The sequence below is a fragment of the Misgurnus anguillicaudatus genome, chromosome 13, assembly GCF_027580225.2.
Source record: "Misgurnus anguillicaudatus chromosome 13, ASM2758022v2, whole genome shotgun sequence".
NCBI classification, from domain to species: Eukaryota; Metazoa; Chordata; class Actinopteri; order Cypriniformes; family Cobitidae; genus Misgurnus; species Misgurnus anguillicaudatus.
In genome coordinates this window covers 2,339,067-2,356,943 of record NC_073349.2, presented here as the reverse complement: position 1 = coordinate 2,356,943, position 17,877 = coordinate 2,339,067, and the positions used below count along the sequence as shown (strand labels likewise).

The window sequence follows — 17,877 nt, the reverse complement described above, 5'->3', positions numbered from 1 at the left end:
AAACCAGCATAGACCAGCATAATTCCCATGCTGGTCCATGCTGGTGTGATGCTGGTTTTTTCAGCAGGGCTAGAACCACAAAGTCTGCTGATAAGATCTGAAGTATATATTTGTCCAGAGACTACATTGTACATTTAACAGATGAGCCTCTGATAGCTTTATCAATACTCATACAGTATGTCAGTTCTCTTGTCCTCTACCGATCTCTTCATTTTGATCAGTGACTCTCTCTCTCTCATTCACTATGGTAACTGAAACCGTACGCCATGTTAGGAATCAGTGTCACTCAGGCAAAACTTTTGTTTATTATGATAGAGCATATTTGGTTTCCTATCCGAGGAGAATTCCCCAACCTGCAAATGTTAGCCCCAATCCAGAAGTATATAAAAAATATCAACAAAATTTTCTAACGGGCTTCGGCCTGTTTTTTATGGAAGCTATATTTAAATAGCTTTTTATACAGCAAACTAAACATTTAACACAATAAACATACACTTGTGTTTTGTAATGATATCTCTTTTCCATACATAAACGTACATACCTGGTCCTGAATAGATGCAGTAAGAACAGATGGTGCTCCATAAATCACAGGCACAAAGATGAGCGTTGTGCTTTATTATGGGAGCAGTGATCTAGGGGGGGATTATATCTGCGAGACCACGGCCTGGTCACCAGAACACCCAGGAGGCCACAGACTTTGAGAAGAACCATAAATCACGTTTTTCTCTGGGACCTTGTGTGTGTATGACACCTGCATCTGCCACCTATTCATCCAATCACCAGAGGGAGCCATCTTCCAAATACTATCCCAATCCACTTCCTTTATGCTACACTTCCTGTCTGTTATCTTTAGGTGCGCCCCAAATTTCACACTTGTGTACTGTTCTACGTCATTTTCTAGTACAAATACTGCAAGTGTTCAGACTGAGGCTGCGTGCAAATACCAACACTTACGGTCTTGGCCACTTGAGAGTGTGCGCACACAACAGGAAGTAGGTGCACAAGATTGTCCCATGTCTTAAAACTGGCAAAGTGCAGTGCCCTTAACTCACACTTAACCCACACTATGGCCTTGTCCCAAATGGTGCACTTCATGTGACTTTCGGTGGCCTTAAATTGCGTGTGCTCGCTTAGTCAACAGGTGTTCCTCAATGTCATGGATACTTCCTTGGCAGGACTGGTCCTTACAAGTCACTTCCTTCAGAGGCTAGGCGAGGCTTCGGAGAACACATAAATGGAACAGGCTAGAAAGTGCACGTCATTGCGTCATTACGTCAGTGAAAAGGTGTGTTTCAGTGCTGCGCGCATATGATTGTGGGTGATTTCAGAGCATGAAGGCTACACATATGCATCTTTCCTGTATATGGGATATTTCTCAAATGAAGGACTCAGTCCTTCCGAGGATCCTCATCATTGGAACAGTCCTTCGACGGATGTTGATGACGTAGCATCCTCGAAATTCTGGCTTCCGAGGATCCTTCCTTGACATTGAAAAACACCTTACGAGTCCGTAGGGTGTCCCATCTGTCATTTTTATGTTCCAAAGTGCACATCAGCACCCCCTTTGCAACCTTGATGTGGTCTTCAGCGAAGCCCGCACTGCAGCAGGCTTCATGCACTCTACCAACCCAAAAGTCCTTGCGAAAGAGCAATCAGACAACGGAAGGAAGGAGTTCACACTGATGGGCAACTTCTCTTCCTATTTCCAGTGTGAAGCTTGAGTCTGTCCCACAACACGTCTCCGGTGCGCCTTCCAGGATCCCTAAGGTCTGCACTACATGATGTCATCAAAGTGTGGACTCTGAGGAGGTCCATAAGTCTGCAGTGTGCCATTTGGGACAGGGCCCATCTCGAATATCGCTTTGGAGCAGTATTCTAAATTAAGCTAAATTAAAAGTAAATAAAAAAACGAATATGTTTTGGTGCAAATTACTGCCACCTGGATTGACATTTTTACACTTGCTAAGTGTAGTGTATCCCATTAGGTGAATAATTCTGCATGCCTGCTTGGGATCTTCATGCCCACTAGAACACTTGGGCCAAATATAGGAAAATACTTCATGTAAGTAGTCAAGTGCAAAGACCGCTAGTGTGTGGGTATTTGGACGCAGCCTGAAAAAAAGTGTACTTTAAGTAACCGGATGATGAATCATTTGACCGAAAATTTGAAATGTGCAGCCATGGACACTTCATGCCCACAGCTTTAATTAAATAACAGAAACTTCTATTGTACTAGGCGTTTGACATCATTTACTTTCGTCTTATGTTTTCGGCTTGTAAAAAAAAAACATTAAGTGTGCCATTTTGAAGAATACTACTTTTCTAAAAGGGTGAGTACATAGTGCATAGTTTAAGTGCATAATGTATAGTATGTCATTTCAGATACAGCTTATATATAATCCATGCTGTTTTACGTATCTATTTTGTGAAGCTGTGTCCCGTATTGTTGTGTGTTTGAGCCCTGTTTAATTTTTGCCATGCCTCGTCTGTTTTTCTTGTTGCTGTGTTTGTAATGAAATGTGTTTTTTGTTACATTAAGTAACCTGATTACATTTCGTTACAACGTGTAACATTTCTGATGATATCCTGAGCTTTAAACTCTTTCAGTCTTTTAAACTTTCAGTCATCTTATATCCTCTGATTAGATTTGAATTGAATGATCTCTCTCCATTAGCCAGAGGGACTTTCCCAAACACAGCACAACTAATCCACTATGCTGCATTGTCTTTATCTCTCTCTTGTCACAGTTTGCTGTGGTGTAGAGTTCGGTCATGTCCAGTTTGACCTGACCGTAGCCGTCTGTTTGGCAAGTTTGTTCCTCCTTAAACCCACATTTAGAGTCAGAGATTCAGGCTGGTCTCACACAATGCTGGCTTTCACCATCTGACTTCACGCATGGCTGCAAGATCTGAATGACGCCTTCAACAGGATAATCTACAACCTCATACACTTACTTGTACACACACTTGTCTCATGCGAATGTGGCACCTTTGAAATGAATTATGATTAAGAACTGCTCTTCTGCTCTTATACTGTACAGCTTGTTTTGCTGCCTACATCTGACTATAATTTTGCAATATAAACAGGGTTTGAAATGAACACCTGCCAAAAGCGGGTAAAAATCAGCTGTGGCAGGCAATAATCACTAGCCAATTTGGCGGGTTACTTTTTATAAATTATGTTTGATTTTAAATTTCTGGGTAAATCTTATGTTAGCCAAATCTGCACAGTTTTAGCGCATGGACGATTAATCATACTTAATACAACATTATTGTGCAGCATCTGCGCATCTCTGGCTTACTTGAACACATCGTCACTACACAACAAACAACGGCATGCTAGACTTGAACATAATAATGTGACGATATTTGGGGCAAGGGCACTGGATCACTATACATTGGGACACTTGATGATTTATTTATCATTGACGTGCTTATTATAACAAGACGTCACCACTGATATTTATAAGCAACATGCAGAAACGACATCTCTCTGACTTAAGTGTTTTTCATACTGTTCTTTAACCAGTTAAAAGAAGAAAAAAATCAGTTTCATGTGGTACAGATGACAAGAATGGATGAGAAAGGGAGGAGATGGCCGGATGACAGAATTTTGTTTGAATAATATGAAATTCTTATTTTATAATAAATAAAAATACATGTTTATAAATAAATACGTGTAAAGGGTTAATTTTGTTATTTTCTTCCTTTTTCTTTTGGCTAGTAAAGTTCTTAATGGCCACATTGGCTGGTGAATGAAAAAGTTAATTTCAAACCTGAATATAAATAATTATAAAGTCCCATTTGTTATTGACTTTCAGTAGAGATGATCAAAGCATCTTTAATGCATCATGCGACTTGAAATGTAACTGTCTATATGACAACTGACATTGTGTGAATGTCACAGATGAATGTGTGTTTATCTGCAATGTAAAATGTGTGTGTGTGTGCTCACGTTTGAATCTGTTGATGAAGTATTGTGCAGTATGATGAACGGTGTGTAAAAAGTAATGGTGTGTTTGTGTGATATTTGACCTAGTTTAGGATCCAACAACCCAGTTCTACCTGAAACTCTTTAACACAATGACAGATAGACAACATGATGACAGACAACAAAAACAGTCTTGCTCTCTGCACTATGACCCAGAGAAGATCACTCATTTATATTTACACTTCTGTTTCACACACAATCTGTTAAGTCTAAAGCTGCATGCACACCGCCAGCGACTTTGTTGCTGCGTGTGGCCCGTCTCGTTCAATAAGGTCATTAGGAGGCATCCCTAATTCTTGTGGTCTTAGTAACAATTATAAACCAAAAAGTAAACAACATCTATATAACTAAAAGAGATGAGGTGTGTTCCAGTTCATGTAGTGCTGTGCAGAAAGATTGGCGGCTGACTTGAAGCAGTGCAATCTGGTTAGAAATTTTATCCGACATGAGCTGAAGGCATGTTACTGTGAGGTATGATATACCGCGAGAGCGTTTCGCCTCTCCAGAGAGGCTGCACAGAGTTCTGATGATGACACAGCTCTTCGTGATTGGTCGCCTCACTGATAACAAAGATCACATGCGTTTTATGTTTAATTCAACCATTATAAATTCATGTTTTTATAACAGGTAAAATTTGCTAATATACCCGAATGTGTTATATTGTGTCATGTAAAAAAAGAAAAATGAAAAGAAGCGAAAGACCAAACTCTATTAGTATTTTAATAATCTAGGCTTATGTTTCCCGCTATTTCCCCAGGCATACAGTATAAACAGCAACTGAAATACTTAATATTATGGGTTTCTGGTTGTAACTTTGATTAAAAGATTTGCTTTTAACAAATTCACCATCTAATTTACTTTATAACATGGCGCGCACATTACTACGGCAAGCAGCAGGTGTCCGACTTGACGGCTCCGTCTTCAGCTACTCCCTCGACTGGAAGCTGCAAACCTCGCCGATCGGTCTGTGCTACATTAACTCGAACACACCTGTGGATGACGTGAACTCTCAGTGAATCAATGCTCCCATTGGTAGTCTTTCCCAAAAGTTACTCCTTATTTGCATAAAGTTGAACTTTTCTCAACTCTGTCGTGTAGCTGGACATGCCCACTTCCTGTCGCCAACTTTCACTGTCGCTTGTGTCACTGGAAGTCACTAAGCTTTCATTGCAATACGTTCTCACTTCTAACTTGTCACATATTGACGTTTGGTCAGCGGCCCATTGGAGTAATCTGGTTGCATCATGCACTGGGTGTCATTCAGGTGTATTTTTTTGTGAATGTTATATGACTGAACGTTTGTGGAGCGGGATCGTTTTCAGCGATTGAATAGTACACTATTCTTTAAACAAGGCAATCGCATGGCTGTAGAAGACAACACCAGTTGCTTTTAATACTGTTTTAGTCAGTTTTTGCAATAAATGTGTTTGACTGTAATTTATTTGCCTTATTTTGACTGCAAAGAATTAACTGCATGTTGATCTGACACATAAATTCAATTAACAAACAAATTCAATTAAGTCCCCTGCACGTTAATAAAAGACGCCAAAGGGGTTCCCTGTGTTTAAAAAAGTGAAGACAATAGGGTGCTGACCAAACGTCAATATGTGACAAACTGGGTTGGAACTTGTTGTCCATTGAAATTAACGAGATTGCATTGCTCTGCCATTGTTAATGTTGGCAGTGTACACACAGCTTAACTATTGCATACATGTTAAAAGTTACAGCTGACCCAAATATGTCTGGCCTTTTATACCCCGTTTACACGAAGGAAAGACGCATATATTTCCCTGCGGTTTGGCCTGTCATTTACACGAAAACCGCGTTTTTATTACAGAAAACGGTTATTTCTAAAACCTCCGGCCAAAGTGGATATTTCTGATTACCCCCGGTTATGTGTTGCCGTGTCAACTGGGAGAAACGGGGTTTTAGGTTCTTAAACGTCACATTTTGCGCCAGAAAATCTTTAACGTCATGAGAGCGCCCTTACAGTTTGTTTGGCTACTGATCAATCAGGTTTATCATGGCTGAATCCCAAACCGCCTACTTCCATACTATATAGTACGCAAAGTAGCGCTTTTTACATACTATATAGTATGGAAGTAGGCGGTTTGGAATTCAGCCCATGTTTGATGTTATGAAAGGAACAGGAAGTCGCTCGTGTTCTTCGTTGGTGTCGATTCTGACGATTTTGATTGGCTTGCATGGCTGTATTCCCCTTCCTACACTGCCTCCCACAGCTTTGGCATAGTTATTATGCCGCTCGACGGCGTATTTATGCGGGATGATGTAAATGGAACGTTTTTTTGAAAACGATGTTGTGTGCACGATGTTATTATTGAAAACGGAGGTGGGAAAGTATTCGTTTCTCAAAATACCCGGCTATGTGTAAATGTCAATAACTTTTTTTTAATTTCTTGTTGTCGTATAATATTTTGTCAGAAGACACAAACAGGAACCAATGAGATTATAACTTATCAATGCGTCATCATTATTTTATTTCAGATAAGTCAATTGTAAATGTTAATTGTTTTTTCTTACGCATTCATCATTTCACTTCAGACATTTACGAACCACACTGGAGTCATTTGGATTACTTTAATGATGGACAAACTGTATGTGCTTTTAGGGCTTCAATGTTTTGGGACTTTAATCAAAATAGAAATTAAAAACTCAGCTAAGAAAAGAAAGTCATATATGTCTGGGATGGCATGGGGGTAAATTAAGTGACTTTTCAGTTGTGGGTGACGTATTTCTTTATCTTGCCATGCACAGACCTCAGTATAAAGCTCTACAGATTTCTAGAAAACCATAAATACCAATCCATGTACCTCTGACTGTTTAATTTTCAGAAGTTAGTAATTTCTCTGCTCTAAACCCATGGCCATGGCTATTTCCCCTTAAATAAATGGCACCACAGATGGTAATGCTTTCAGGTGAGAATATTTTACCATGTTTAATTCTGCTGATTTTTGCACAAAAAATATTCTCAGAGAAAAGTCAACAGATTCCACCAGGAACTGTATGGTTATTTGGCTACGGTCAGGATGTGTGTTAGGATCATTAGTTTCAGGTCAAAACAGAAAACTTCACCCAGCGGCTGTTTTTCAAACATGATTTTGTTCCCTTCTCCCTGACATGGATGTCTAGACCCAACGACTGTACCCCACTTGTACAATTATGAAGGAAATACCAAACAGTTACCATTAACAATACACTTATTTGTGTCCAAATACACATAAAAGAAGAAAACAAATCCCTGTTGTTGTATACTGCTTGTTGTTTTCCAGAATAATGGCAGCAACGGTTTTATTGCAGTTTCATTATTTTGAGTTTGATCAGGTGGCAGAAAACCCTGTGTCTGAGACCCAAAGGACATTTTGACAAACGTTTGTCATGCAACAGCTTTAGGATCAAGTCTTCATATGACTGAATTGAACTGTCCCAAAGCTAACGCCGTATCCCATAAGCTTTCATGTAGCCCTAGCGGCAGGGCTATCAATGCAAGTTATTTGTCGCATTCCCAGGAAATGGAAATAATGCACTGTAATCATCTGTTTGAAACAATTCATGCATGTTGAGACACAACAGAGATTGTTTGAGCCTATAGTCATCCATAGGATGGCTTTTTGACCTCCAGCATTTTAAATGCCATCAGTATAAGTGCTGCCCTTGAGTTTCTTCAACACCAGCTGTGACTACAAGCAACAGGAGGATATTTTGAGTCACTTGGTTTTCATTTCTGTGGTGTCACACTGGGTAGCCCCACCCACAGTCAAATTCTATTGGTCTAAAATCTATTTCTACATATTAAATGTCGAAAAGTATCCAGTTAACCAACAGTTTCAAAATTCTGTTAGCAGAATGCCAAGTATTTACAAGATTTACGCATAACTGTCAATTACACATTATTTTCTTTTTATTGGAAAATTAATCATGTGTTGTGCCTGGTTGGCTGTACTAGGTTTTTTATGCAATATTCAACTTTGACTGTGTGCGGTCTAATGATATATATTACACGCATGCAGAAATTATTTTTATATACTACATGTATTACGCAAGGCAAACATTTGTCTGTTTTCTTTGTATGCAAATTTCCAGTGGACTCGACTCGAGCCTGTTGCGGTGGGACAACTATGCTTTCATATTCTCTGAGGCTTATTTGGCTCATATGTTTTTTAAATGAGAAAGCTATTTTTAAAGCCTATTCTGTGTGTTGCAGATGTTTGAAGATCTTTGAAGTCTGCTGTCTGTAGGTCCTGATCTAATACAGCTGTGATCTGATCAGACACCGCCTGCAGTCGTGGCCTTAAATATCGAAAACACTTCTGAGCTGGACAGATTAGATCCATATGGTAAAGAGGAGCCATCGTGTGGTAAGCACACGCATTACATTTACACAACTGAAAGCTAAGTCAAGCATCATTACTACTATTGCTTATACAGAACTATGGGTTGTAGCAAGATTTCGGCAATGTGCAAAAATCTGTGGGCTAAAAACCTTGATTATTACCAGAGATGATGGTTTTGCATTATTCACTACGATAAATGTGCAAATTATTGTGTAGTGTTTAATATTATGAATATGTACAGTATACCGCATAGTAATAAAATCCAATTTCCCCACAGGATTAAATAAAATGTCCTGAAAATGTCTAGGTCCCCTATAGGAATTACGGCATAGTCTGGCTATGAGTAACCAGGTGTTGTGTCGAACTCAGTTCCCCCTATGTTTCCCTTTAGTGTAGTCGTGCTTTTATAGCGTTTTCATCACGTTACATTTAGAAAGATTAAAGATTTGAATTGGTTATACTAAAAAGGCATAATATCATGTATTTTATAATACAATTTATTAAACATTTCATACTTTGACAGTTTTCTATTAGGGTATTTCTTTTAAAATATAGCCTGTCTTTTAATTTTTTTTCCTTAACTGGTTGTTTTAAAAATGTAATGTTTGCATACATAATTAAATAAATATTATACATATAATATGATTCGTACTGTAAAAATAATTGACTTACCATTAAGAACAATACAGATACATTACAGAAATGCACACATATACATCTCAGTAGCCATTAAAACCTTAAATATATAAATAATAAAACCTATAACGTGATAAAAACGCCATAAAAACACTACACTGAAGGGAAAAATAGGGGGAACAGACTTCGACACAACACCGGTTCTAGCCAAAATAAGCAACGTCAACAGTGATTACAAGGTGTTTGGTTTCATTTTTTTTATTTAATTGTATTTATTTTTGGGCTATGATTAAATGTCTATTAAATTTTCACTGACTTAAATTTTGCCTTGTTTTAGCCTAGATGTCTGGGCTGTGCGTTTTCTAGGTATATGTAATGTCAGTCCACTAGACCAGATTCAGCTGTCTGAAGTTAACTTAGGCTGACCACACGTGAAGATTTTAATCCGATTTGCACATTTGGCGATCGGAAGGGTTGCGTGACCTAATAGGCTTTATGCCCAGCTGCACTACATCCTGAACTTCAGCCAGCTCCTTGTTTCCTGTCTGCCATTATTGGACAAACTGATTAATCCAGGTTTGCCTGACCTAGTCACAACAACAATAATCAGACACACCTGGATTAATCAGTTTGTCCAATAATGGCAGATAGGAAATAAAGAGCTGGCTGAAGTTCAGGAAGTAGTGCAGCTGGGCATAAAGCCAGACTCCTTCAAGGTTTGTAAACATTGAATTACTATCGGGTGCGGGCGCAGCATGGGGTCAAACTGTTCATACCATTTAGGCTTTCTAGTTTAATCTAACAGGGCTGAAAAATGATGACTTACCTGAAATGAAGTGAGCACTATAAACACAAGCCTCTTTGATCTTTGCACTTTCCCAATCTGCATGTTTAATTGCTTGCCGCCACAGATGTTGTTGTTTTTTGTTTTTGAGATTCTGTAGGAATCCCGAAAAACTTAATGGCAGACCTGGTGCGATTTTCACAGCCCACGACGTAAGTAGGCATTTTTGATGATCCTGAATAATACGCAACTCAATCTGCTGTAATGACTTTTCTGACCCCGACATGCGCACTGGGAACCGCCTGTGACGTGAACTGTAAAGGGGTCTATTGGTGTTTTACCACGGCCAATTTTTTTTTTTTAAATCACTTCAAACTGTCCTTACTGTGGTCACCCATGGATTTAAAAATCGTTTAAGATGTAAAAATCGTCCAGTGTGTCCCAGGCCTTACTGATGTCAACAATAAAAACACATGCAAGACCTGACAAGTCCGTCACAAGACCAAAAGCAAACTGAGCTTATAGCTGCTGACAGATCTGATTAGTTTCTGTCTGAACCATCAGTTAGATCAGAGATAACATCTCTGCTATGTGTTTGTGTGTCTTAAAGATTTCAAATTTCACAAGAAAAACAAATACAGTGAAACCCATTCATATGGTATTTTACTAAAAGCATTTAGTTGTGCTTAACCAATAACAGACTCCGGTTTAGTAATTTTTTTTATTTGCAAAACTACAAATAATATTGTTTACAAAATATCTTCTACTATATGAAAAAAGTATTTTACATAATGCTACATTTACAAACTTTACTCCATTTTACACATCTATAAAAAGGTGCTAAAACTTTTTAAAAATATACAAATATAACAGATTTTTTTCTAAGAAAAATATTTTTTTCTAACTTAAAAATATATATATTTTAATTCAAGGGTCATTATTGTTTATGAGGTAATAATGTCCTGCTGTGTGCTGAGATCTAATGTGCGCTGACCAAAGAGGCGATGTACACCCACACCGCCAGCACGTTACTGGGATACGCATGCACGTAGACCGCCAGGGCAAACTCTGTGTTTGGGGCATCCGCATTATGGACTCCTGTGCTGTGAACGGCTTCAATTATTGGCCGAATCTCTGAGAAAGGCAGATGCAGGGGAAACCCAGATATCTAAAACAGAAGAATCACATAAATGACCTGGGGCCTCATTTATAAACGTTGCGTACGCACAAAAGGCGGCGTACGCCACTCTCTACGCAATAGTTGTTATTTATAAAAAGCAAACTTGACGGGAAAATGTGCGGTCCGTCACGCAAGCTCGGACCCAGGCGTACGCACAAAAACGGGTGAAATGAGAAATGGCGACACCGACGGCAGATGGAAGGAACACGTGAAAGTGAAAGTAAAAATGACAACACTACCTCTCATGAATAACATGAAGACTTCTGTTGTGTCGAAGTCTGTTGCCACTATGTTCCCCCTATTTTTCCCTTCAGTGTAGTGTTTTTCTGGCGTTTTTATCACGTTATAGGTTTTATTATTTATATATTTAAAGTTTTAATGGCTACTGAGATGTATATGTGTGCATTTCTGTAATGTATCTGTATTGTTCTTAATGGTAAGTCAATTATTTTTACAGTATGAATCATATTATATGTATAATATTTATTTAACTATGTATGCAAACATTACATTTTTAAAACGACCAGTAAAGGAAAAAAAAGAAAAAGACAGGCTATATTTTAAAAGAAATACCCTAATAGAAAACTGTCAAATGTATGAAATATTTAATAAATTGTATTATAAAATACATGATATTATGCCTTTTTAGTATAACCAATTAAAATCTTTAATCTTTCTAAATGTAACGTGATGAAGGCGCTATAAAGGCACTACACTGAAGGGAAACATAGGGGGAACTGAGTTCGACACAACACTTCACAAAGCAAGTCTTACAATTAACAGCCTACACGAACACCCGTTTGATCGATCAGCAGTGAAACAAAAAAATAAAGATATCGAAAATTACAACAGAAATTCAAATGAACACATATTTGCTAAAAGAAAAGTGAAATATGTTCTGCAATAATATTGGCATGTTGTGCAATTCATCCTCATAAAGAATATAGTTAACAGAACGAAATAATGTACAAAACTGATATTCTTGTCAATGTGTCCGTCTGGCGGAGCATATATAGATGCAATTACATAGACAGATAGATAGATAATTAAGGAGATATATAGTTAGATAGATAGATAAATAAATAGATAGATGTATTAATTGTCCACTGGGGAAAGTTGTTTTTATAGTAAGCCATATCTTCATAATCTACGGAATTATGGTATTCATGCATATGCCTTTATTGTGTTTATTTTTGATAAAACAATGTATAGCGTATGTCTCAACCATTCAGGAAGCAACAAGAAATAACATTTGCGCTGAACAATGTCCCATTTCCACGTCGATTATTACCGACATCTGTAGCTTGTCAGATGCAATTAAATGAATGGAAATAAAAATGCCCCATCACAATGCGTAATGCCCACACTGTGCCCTCCAAACAACGTTTTCCTCCTCTTTTCCACCTCGCCAACGATAACTTCTACTTCACATTGAGTGAATTTACGTTTTTTTTTATTTCCTCTATGTGTTTGCCATGATTTCGCAATCAATGCATATTAACTTGTGGGCGTTTCACGGACTATTTATGGGCAACTATGGGCGTGTCATGAAGCCGCAAAAGCTGCGCTACATTTAGAATTGATTGTGATTTATTAAGGGAAAAATGTGTAGGATGTGCGTGCGCACGGTTTTATAAATCCGAATATTTCTGTGCGTACGCACGTCCTATGTTTCATCCGTACGCCACTTCTGACGCAAATCCTACGCAAAGTTTTATAAATGAGGCCCCTGATGATCAGATGCGTGTGCTTGTGTAAAGAGTAATTGGATTTTTTGTTTGGAGCACTAACCCTGTATTCTCCCAGAAGGCTTTGCAGCTCGAGACGATGTTCTTCAGCCACCTCACGTCCTCCACTCAGCTCCAGTTTAGGCAAAAACTGTCGTAATGTAGATATGCAGAACCGATTCCAGCGCGTGGGGTGACGCGGACGCCATTCCATGATCTTCTCTCTTAAAATCTTCTCGATCCTACATCACACAACCCAAAACACGAAATTCAAGTTTAGCAGAGGCACAAAGATAACTTTATGTGAATGACCTACAGTATTATGGCAAAATTATATAATGCAACTTATTGGAAAGCACAATGGACCTTCTTTATATAAATGAATAACCAACCTGTCTTGTAACTCAGCGGCAGCTGCTCTGTCAGCCTGTCTGTACGCCAGAGACTCCGGCTGAAAAGACAACATTTATAATCAATTTTGACAATATAATCTGGCCCAAAATTAAAAAGGCAAAAACCATAGAAAAAAGACTTTGAAGGGCAACCCTATTAAAAAGAGGCCTGTGATTGGTTCGTGTAATGCTAACCTGCACACTGGAGAGCCCGGGATCAGGGAACGCTCGTGAGAAAAACCCTTTCCAAAGTTTTGGCCTAGAGACGTCAAAACTCATTCTCACTGGTGCAGTGTACGGCTGGATGTTAAACCATACCTGAGTGACATGAATATACAACATAACATGAAGACATCATAAAGACCATATGCAAAACATATGACAAATAATGTACGGCATCAGTGACCAAATTTTGCTTAACAAGTACATATTTTTAAAGGTTTGTAATATGTCGTGCCACAGGGATCAGTTCTAGGCCCTTTCCTCTTCTCGTTATACACGTTTCCTCTAGAAAACATTATTAGGAAACAAAATATTTTCATTGCTATGTTGAAAATATCCAGCTTTTCTCAGAACCTGACAAAACCCACTGACAATAATACATGACTGAATTTTCATTTCTGTCTTTGCTTACATTATCAGTATTAATAAGGCAGCCGATAGTCTGTAGAGGGCAGAATGTGTCATACTGTCCATAATGTTGTCCTGTACTGGGATTCCAGATCAGGTAGCGATTCTGCTCATACGTCAACACGTATGCTGTAGGGCCCTAGACGACAGACAGAAAACCAGACATGAAATTCAAGGGAGCCACCTTTATTCTTTCTGTTTTTTAATGGGCCATCACTCACCTCAGGAATGGCTGTGCCTATGATAAGCCACGCCTTCTTTCCCATAGACAGAAAATAGTTGCAGAGTAATACAGCGTGTTCTTCCTCATCTCCTGCTAGCAGCGTCAAGAATTGCTAAAAAAAGAAAAAAAATCTAAATAATCTAAATCCAACTATAACGAATGTTAGAGAAGAATTTGTACTGACATCACACGTGCTCCATAAATCACAGACTCCTGCGAAAGACGCGCTGTCTGGAAGAGACGGGATGAGCGACACATATCGTGCAACTAACTCCTAAAGAGAGATAAACAGAAAAACAATAAACGATAAGAGATAAAGACAGATAAACTAGTGGGGAAATCTAAGGAGCAGTTGTAAATACATGTTGCTGTCTTCATTATGGATATACTTTAATTCAATCCAACAGTTAAACAGCTGATTGAGAGACGTGTTAATACATGGTTAGATCTGCTATACTGGGTGTGTCAAGTGTTGAGTAATAAATAATATCTTAATCTTCGTTTTTGGCCTAATCAGCCTCAACAATCAGTTGGTTTCTACTGTTTATTATTTAACACCCATAGCCTAAAGTTATAAGTCATTTGTCTGTCCACACTAAGCAAAAACATTGTGTGATTGCCTTTAATCGCAACACTCGTTTAATATGAAGCTATTATGGACCTGAGATTTTGGTCCAATAAATTTATTTCTGTGACTGGGGTCGCCCACTGTGAAATCTCACTCACTATAACTGTATGTATAACAATAACATCATGTAGTTACAGATTTCAGTAGCTATGATTTTGTTTCTTTGTTTACATTTTTGATATTCCTGTATAAAAGTAAATAGATAAAATAAGTAAATGTATTAAAAAACGAATTGCCACAACCCGTTTGAAGCATTTTACCATAAGGCAGTGTATATTATTTAAGGTGATTTTCATTTTACTTAGAAAATGAGGTTGGTGTGTTGTATACTGTGAGTTTTGCTAACTGACAGTGTGTAGATGTACCATGGTTTCCTGAGGGTTGTTTGGAAAAGCATCCATCAGCTCCTGCGGTGGATTCAGAGGTCGAATGAATCGTGTGACAAAGACAGTTTTACCGCTGATGTCGATGACCGTGGTGAGACAGGGACGGTCAGGGAATCGATGACTGGCCTCCTTCTCAAAGACATCACATGCTGTCAGCAATCGCTCTGACTCCTGACTGTCAAACTAACAGAGAGAGAGAAAGAGAGAGAGATTTAGAAGTCATTTAATACAGCGTTTTCAAATCAAATCAAAGTTTATTTATAAATCCCTTTTTAAAAACAGCAGGTGTTTACCAAAGTGCTGTACATACAATATAAATTAAAATATAGAACTCAAAAAATTAAAAATCAGTAAATACAGTAATAGTCAGTAAAAATGTTACTTTAATCTGTAGCTAATAATTAGATCAACTCTTAGGAAAACACACTGCTCCATACAGAACTTCACTAAACAGACAACAGACCAAGAAATGTTTAATAGTTTAATTCAAGTCGACTCTCTATGATGCTCACATGCCATGAGTTCCTACACAAGCTGAATTTGCCGAATTGTGACGAGATCTTCTGTGACAAAATCTTGCAAGATTAAAAATGTCACAGGATTTCTGGAGGTGAAATGTTGTCTTGTGATATCAGCATAAAGTTTGTGGCAAAACCTTTAACAGTGCATGCTTTATATTATGTCTTTTACTGCTTTTTTTAAGGTTCTACTAATGTTTGTTTAGGAAGTCAAAAAGTTGTGTTTATCTAGTGTTCATTAACATGTACAGCGTCTCAGCAGTTTAAAACCCTTATTGAGTTAACATGATTTAATGTCTGAACGTTTTTGATGAAGAATTACAGTGGCTATATCATTTATATTTGTTCAAATATATAATATTGTTATTGTTGTAAGCATGAATCCAAAATTAAAGGGGCCATGGCACAAGACTTTTTTAAGATGTTAAATAAATCTTTGCTGTCCCCAGAGCACATATGTGAAGTTTTAGCTCAAAATACCATATAGATATTTTATTATAGCATGTTTAAATCGCCACTTTGCAGGTGTGAGCAAAAATGTGCCGTTTCCTTTATAATGCAAATAAGCGGATGAAGTGCAAACACTGATCACAATGATGGTGTTTTTTTGCTATTGAAATGTAATTATTTTCTCTCCCTCTCTTTTTCTCTGCACTAAATGGCAGTGCTGTGATTTGGATAGTGCAGATTAAGGGGTGGTATTATTCTAATAAGAGCTCCTTATGACATCACAAGGAGAGACAAATTTCAACAACCTATTTTTTCATGTGCTTGTAGAGAATGGTTTACCAAAACTAAGTTATTGGGTTGATCTTTTTCACATTTTCAAGGCTAATAGAAGCACTGGGGACCCAATCATAGCACTTAAACATGGAAAAAGTCAGATTTTCATGCCATGGCCCCTTTAAAATTAAAACAACATCTTGGTTATGCTCTCCTGATGGAGAGAATGAGACGTTGTGTCGATGATGTGACACTAGGGGTTCAACCTTGGGAGTCCAATCACTCTAATACCAAGATAGGAGCCGAAATGGGATAGATAGGAGCATCGACAGGCCTGGATTACATCAACAGGCCTTGCTACCTGGTCCCAAAGGGGGGTGGGCAGGAGCCTTGGGCACATAGCCAAGCCGGGGGGTCTCCGGAAAATGTGAAAGAAGCTGGCCTGCTTTCAGCTGGCCCGCGTTTTGTTACAACATTGTCTTAGACGACTGCATGTTTGTACTGTGGCAGCAACACTAGCTTCTCTATCAGGGCTCCCACACTTTAGTTAACTTCAAATTCAAGGATCTTTCAAGGACTTTCCAGGTCCAATAACCTTTAAATTCAAGGGCTAAATGTGGGGACACATTTCAAGTGAGAGCAAGGTTACATTGTGTTAATTTTTAAAATACATTGTTACAGTTCCCTTTCGAGGGAACTCGCGCTGCGTCACTGCAATGACACTTTAAGGAAACTTCCAGGGAAAAGTGGGTCTAAATGTGTATATCAAATTCAACCAATGGTGAGGCATAACAACAAAGACAGGGTGACGCGGAGCCAGGAAGTATATCGCTATCTGAAATATTGTCAAATATGGCGTTACAGGGATGCAAGAAGTATGTCAAGGGAGACGCAGCGTCTCGTTCCCTTCTCAGGAAACAACAGTTAAATACATAACCTAAGACTATGCAAAAAAGCATTTTGGTATGAATCAAGCACTATCAATGACCTTTATCTATGTATGTATATTTTCAAAAACTTCACAGGGGCTTGAATTATTTTCCCCAGATTCACAAACTTTCAAGCATTTCAAGGACCCGTGGGAACCATGCTCTATGTGTTTCGAAAGGGAAGACTGCCATTCTTACCACTAGATGCTGCTAAAACATTAAAGGTTAAAAGATGTCAGGGCCGGTCACATTTTATCTTTAACAAGTATAACGTCAACTATAACAATAACTATATTAGCGTACACACCACCAGACTATAACAATATATTAATTATCTTGCACGCCACAGTATTTGCACACATTGCTTACTATTAATGGAATTAACTTATTTTGTAAAGTTGGAAAGAAAAACTTTTGCTTTTTCAGTAAACATGTAAATATACTGATCTTGATGCATTTACAGCAGCTATAACTGGATAGCTGAGGTCATTTCATGTTACAGTTTGCAGTCTGACATTGATTTAGATTTTATTGATCTCATCTCTATTAATACTCACTATTTATTCCAAGTGTAATATCAGCTCTTTTCCAGATGTCTATTTTTTCTCTAAACCATCTTTGTTTTATTATTCAGTGCTGGGTTTCTCTGGACCTCGACGATGAGCTTCTCCATAGTGTCGTCAGTCATTTCTAATATGTGAGCATTTTAAAGCCAAAAATATTTTATTGGCTGTCAATGTTTTATTGATCATCAGCAAAAAAAATCACTTTGAAAGTGA

General features: G+C 38.1%; 1 protein-coding gene across 2 annotated transcripts in view; it reads right to left on the bottom strand.

Moving 5' to 3' along the window:
• Nucleotides 1–10,469: 10,469 nt before the first annotated feature.
• cc2d2a (coiled-coil and C2 domain containing 2A) overlaps nt 10,470–17,877 on the bottom strand; it is a 31,691-nt gene continuing 24,283 nt past the window's right edge. For both annotated transcript variants that reach the window (XM_055188635.2, XM_055188636.2), the window contains 8 exons: nt 14,908–15,111; nt 14,099–14,188; nt 13,913–14,026; nt 13,696–13,830; nt 13,257–13,379; nt 13,062–13,120; nt 12,734–12,911; nt 10,470–10,930 (listed from right to left, as the gene is read on the bottom strand). In XM_055188635.2, coding sequence (XP_055044610.2) covers nt 10,742–10,930; nt 12,734–12,911; nt 13,062–13,120; nt 13,257–13,379; nt 13,696–13,830; nt 13,913–14,026; nt 14,099–14,188; nt 14,908–15,111 — 1,092 coding nt within the window. In that variant the 3' untranslated portion in view covers nt 10,470–10,741. The remainder of the gene's footprint in view (nt 10,931–12,733; nt 12,912–13,061; nt 13,121–13,256; nt 13,380–13,695; nt 13,831–13,912; nt 14,027–14,098; nt 14,189–14,907; nt 15,112–17,877) is intronic.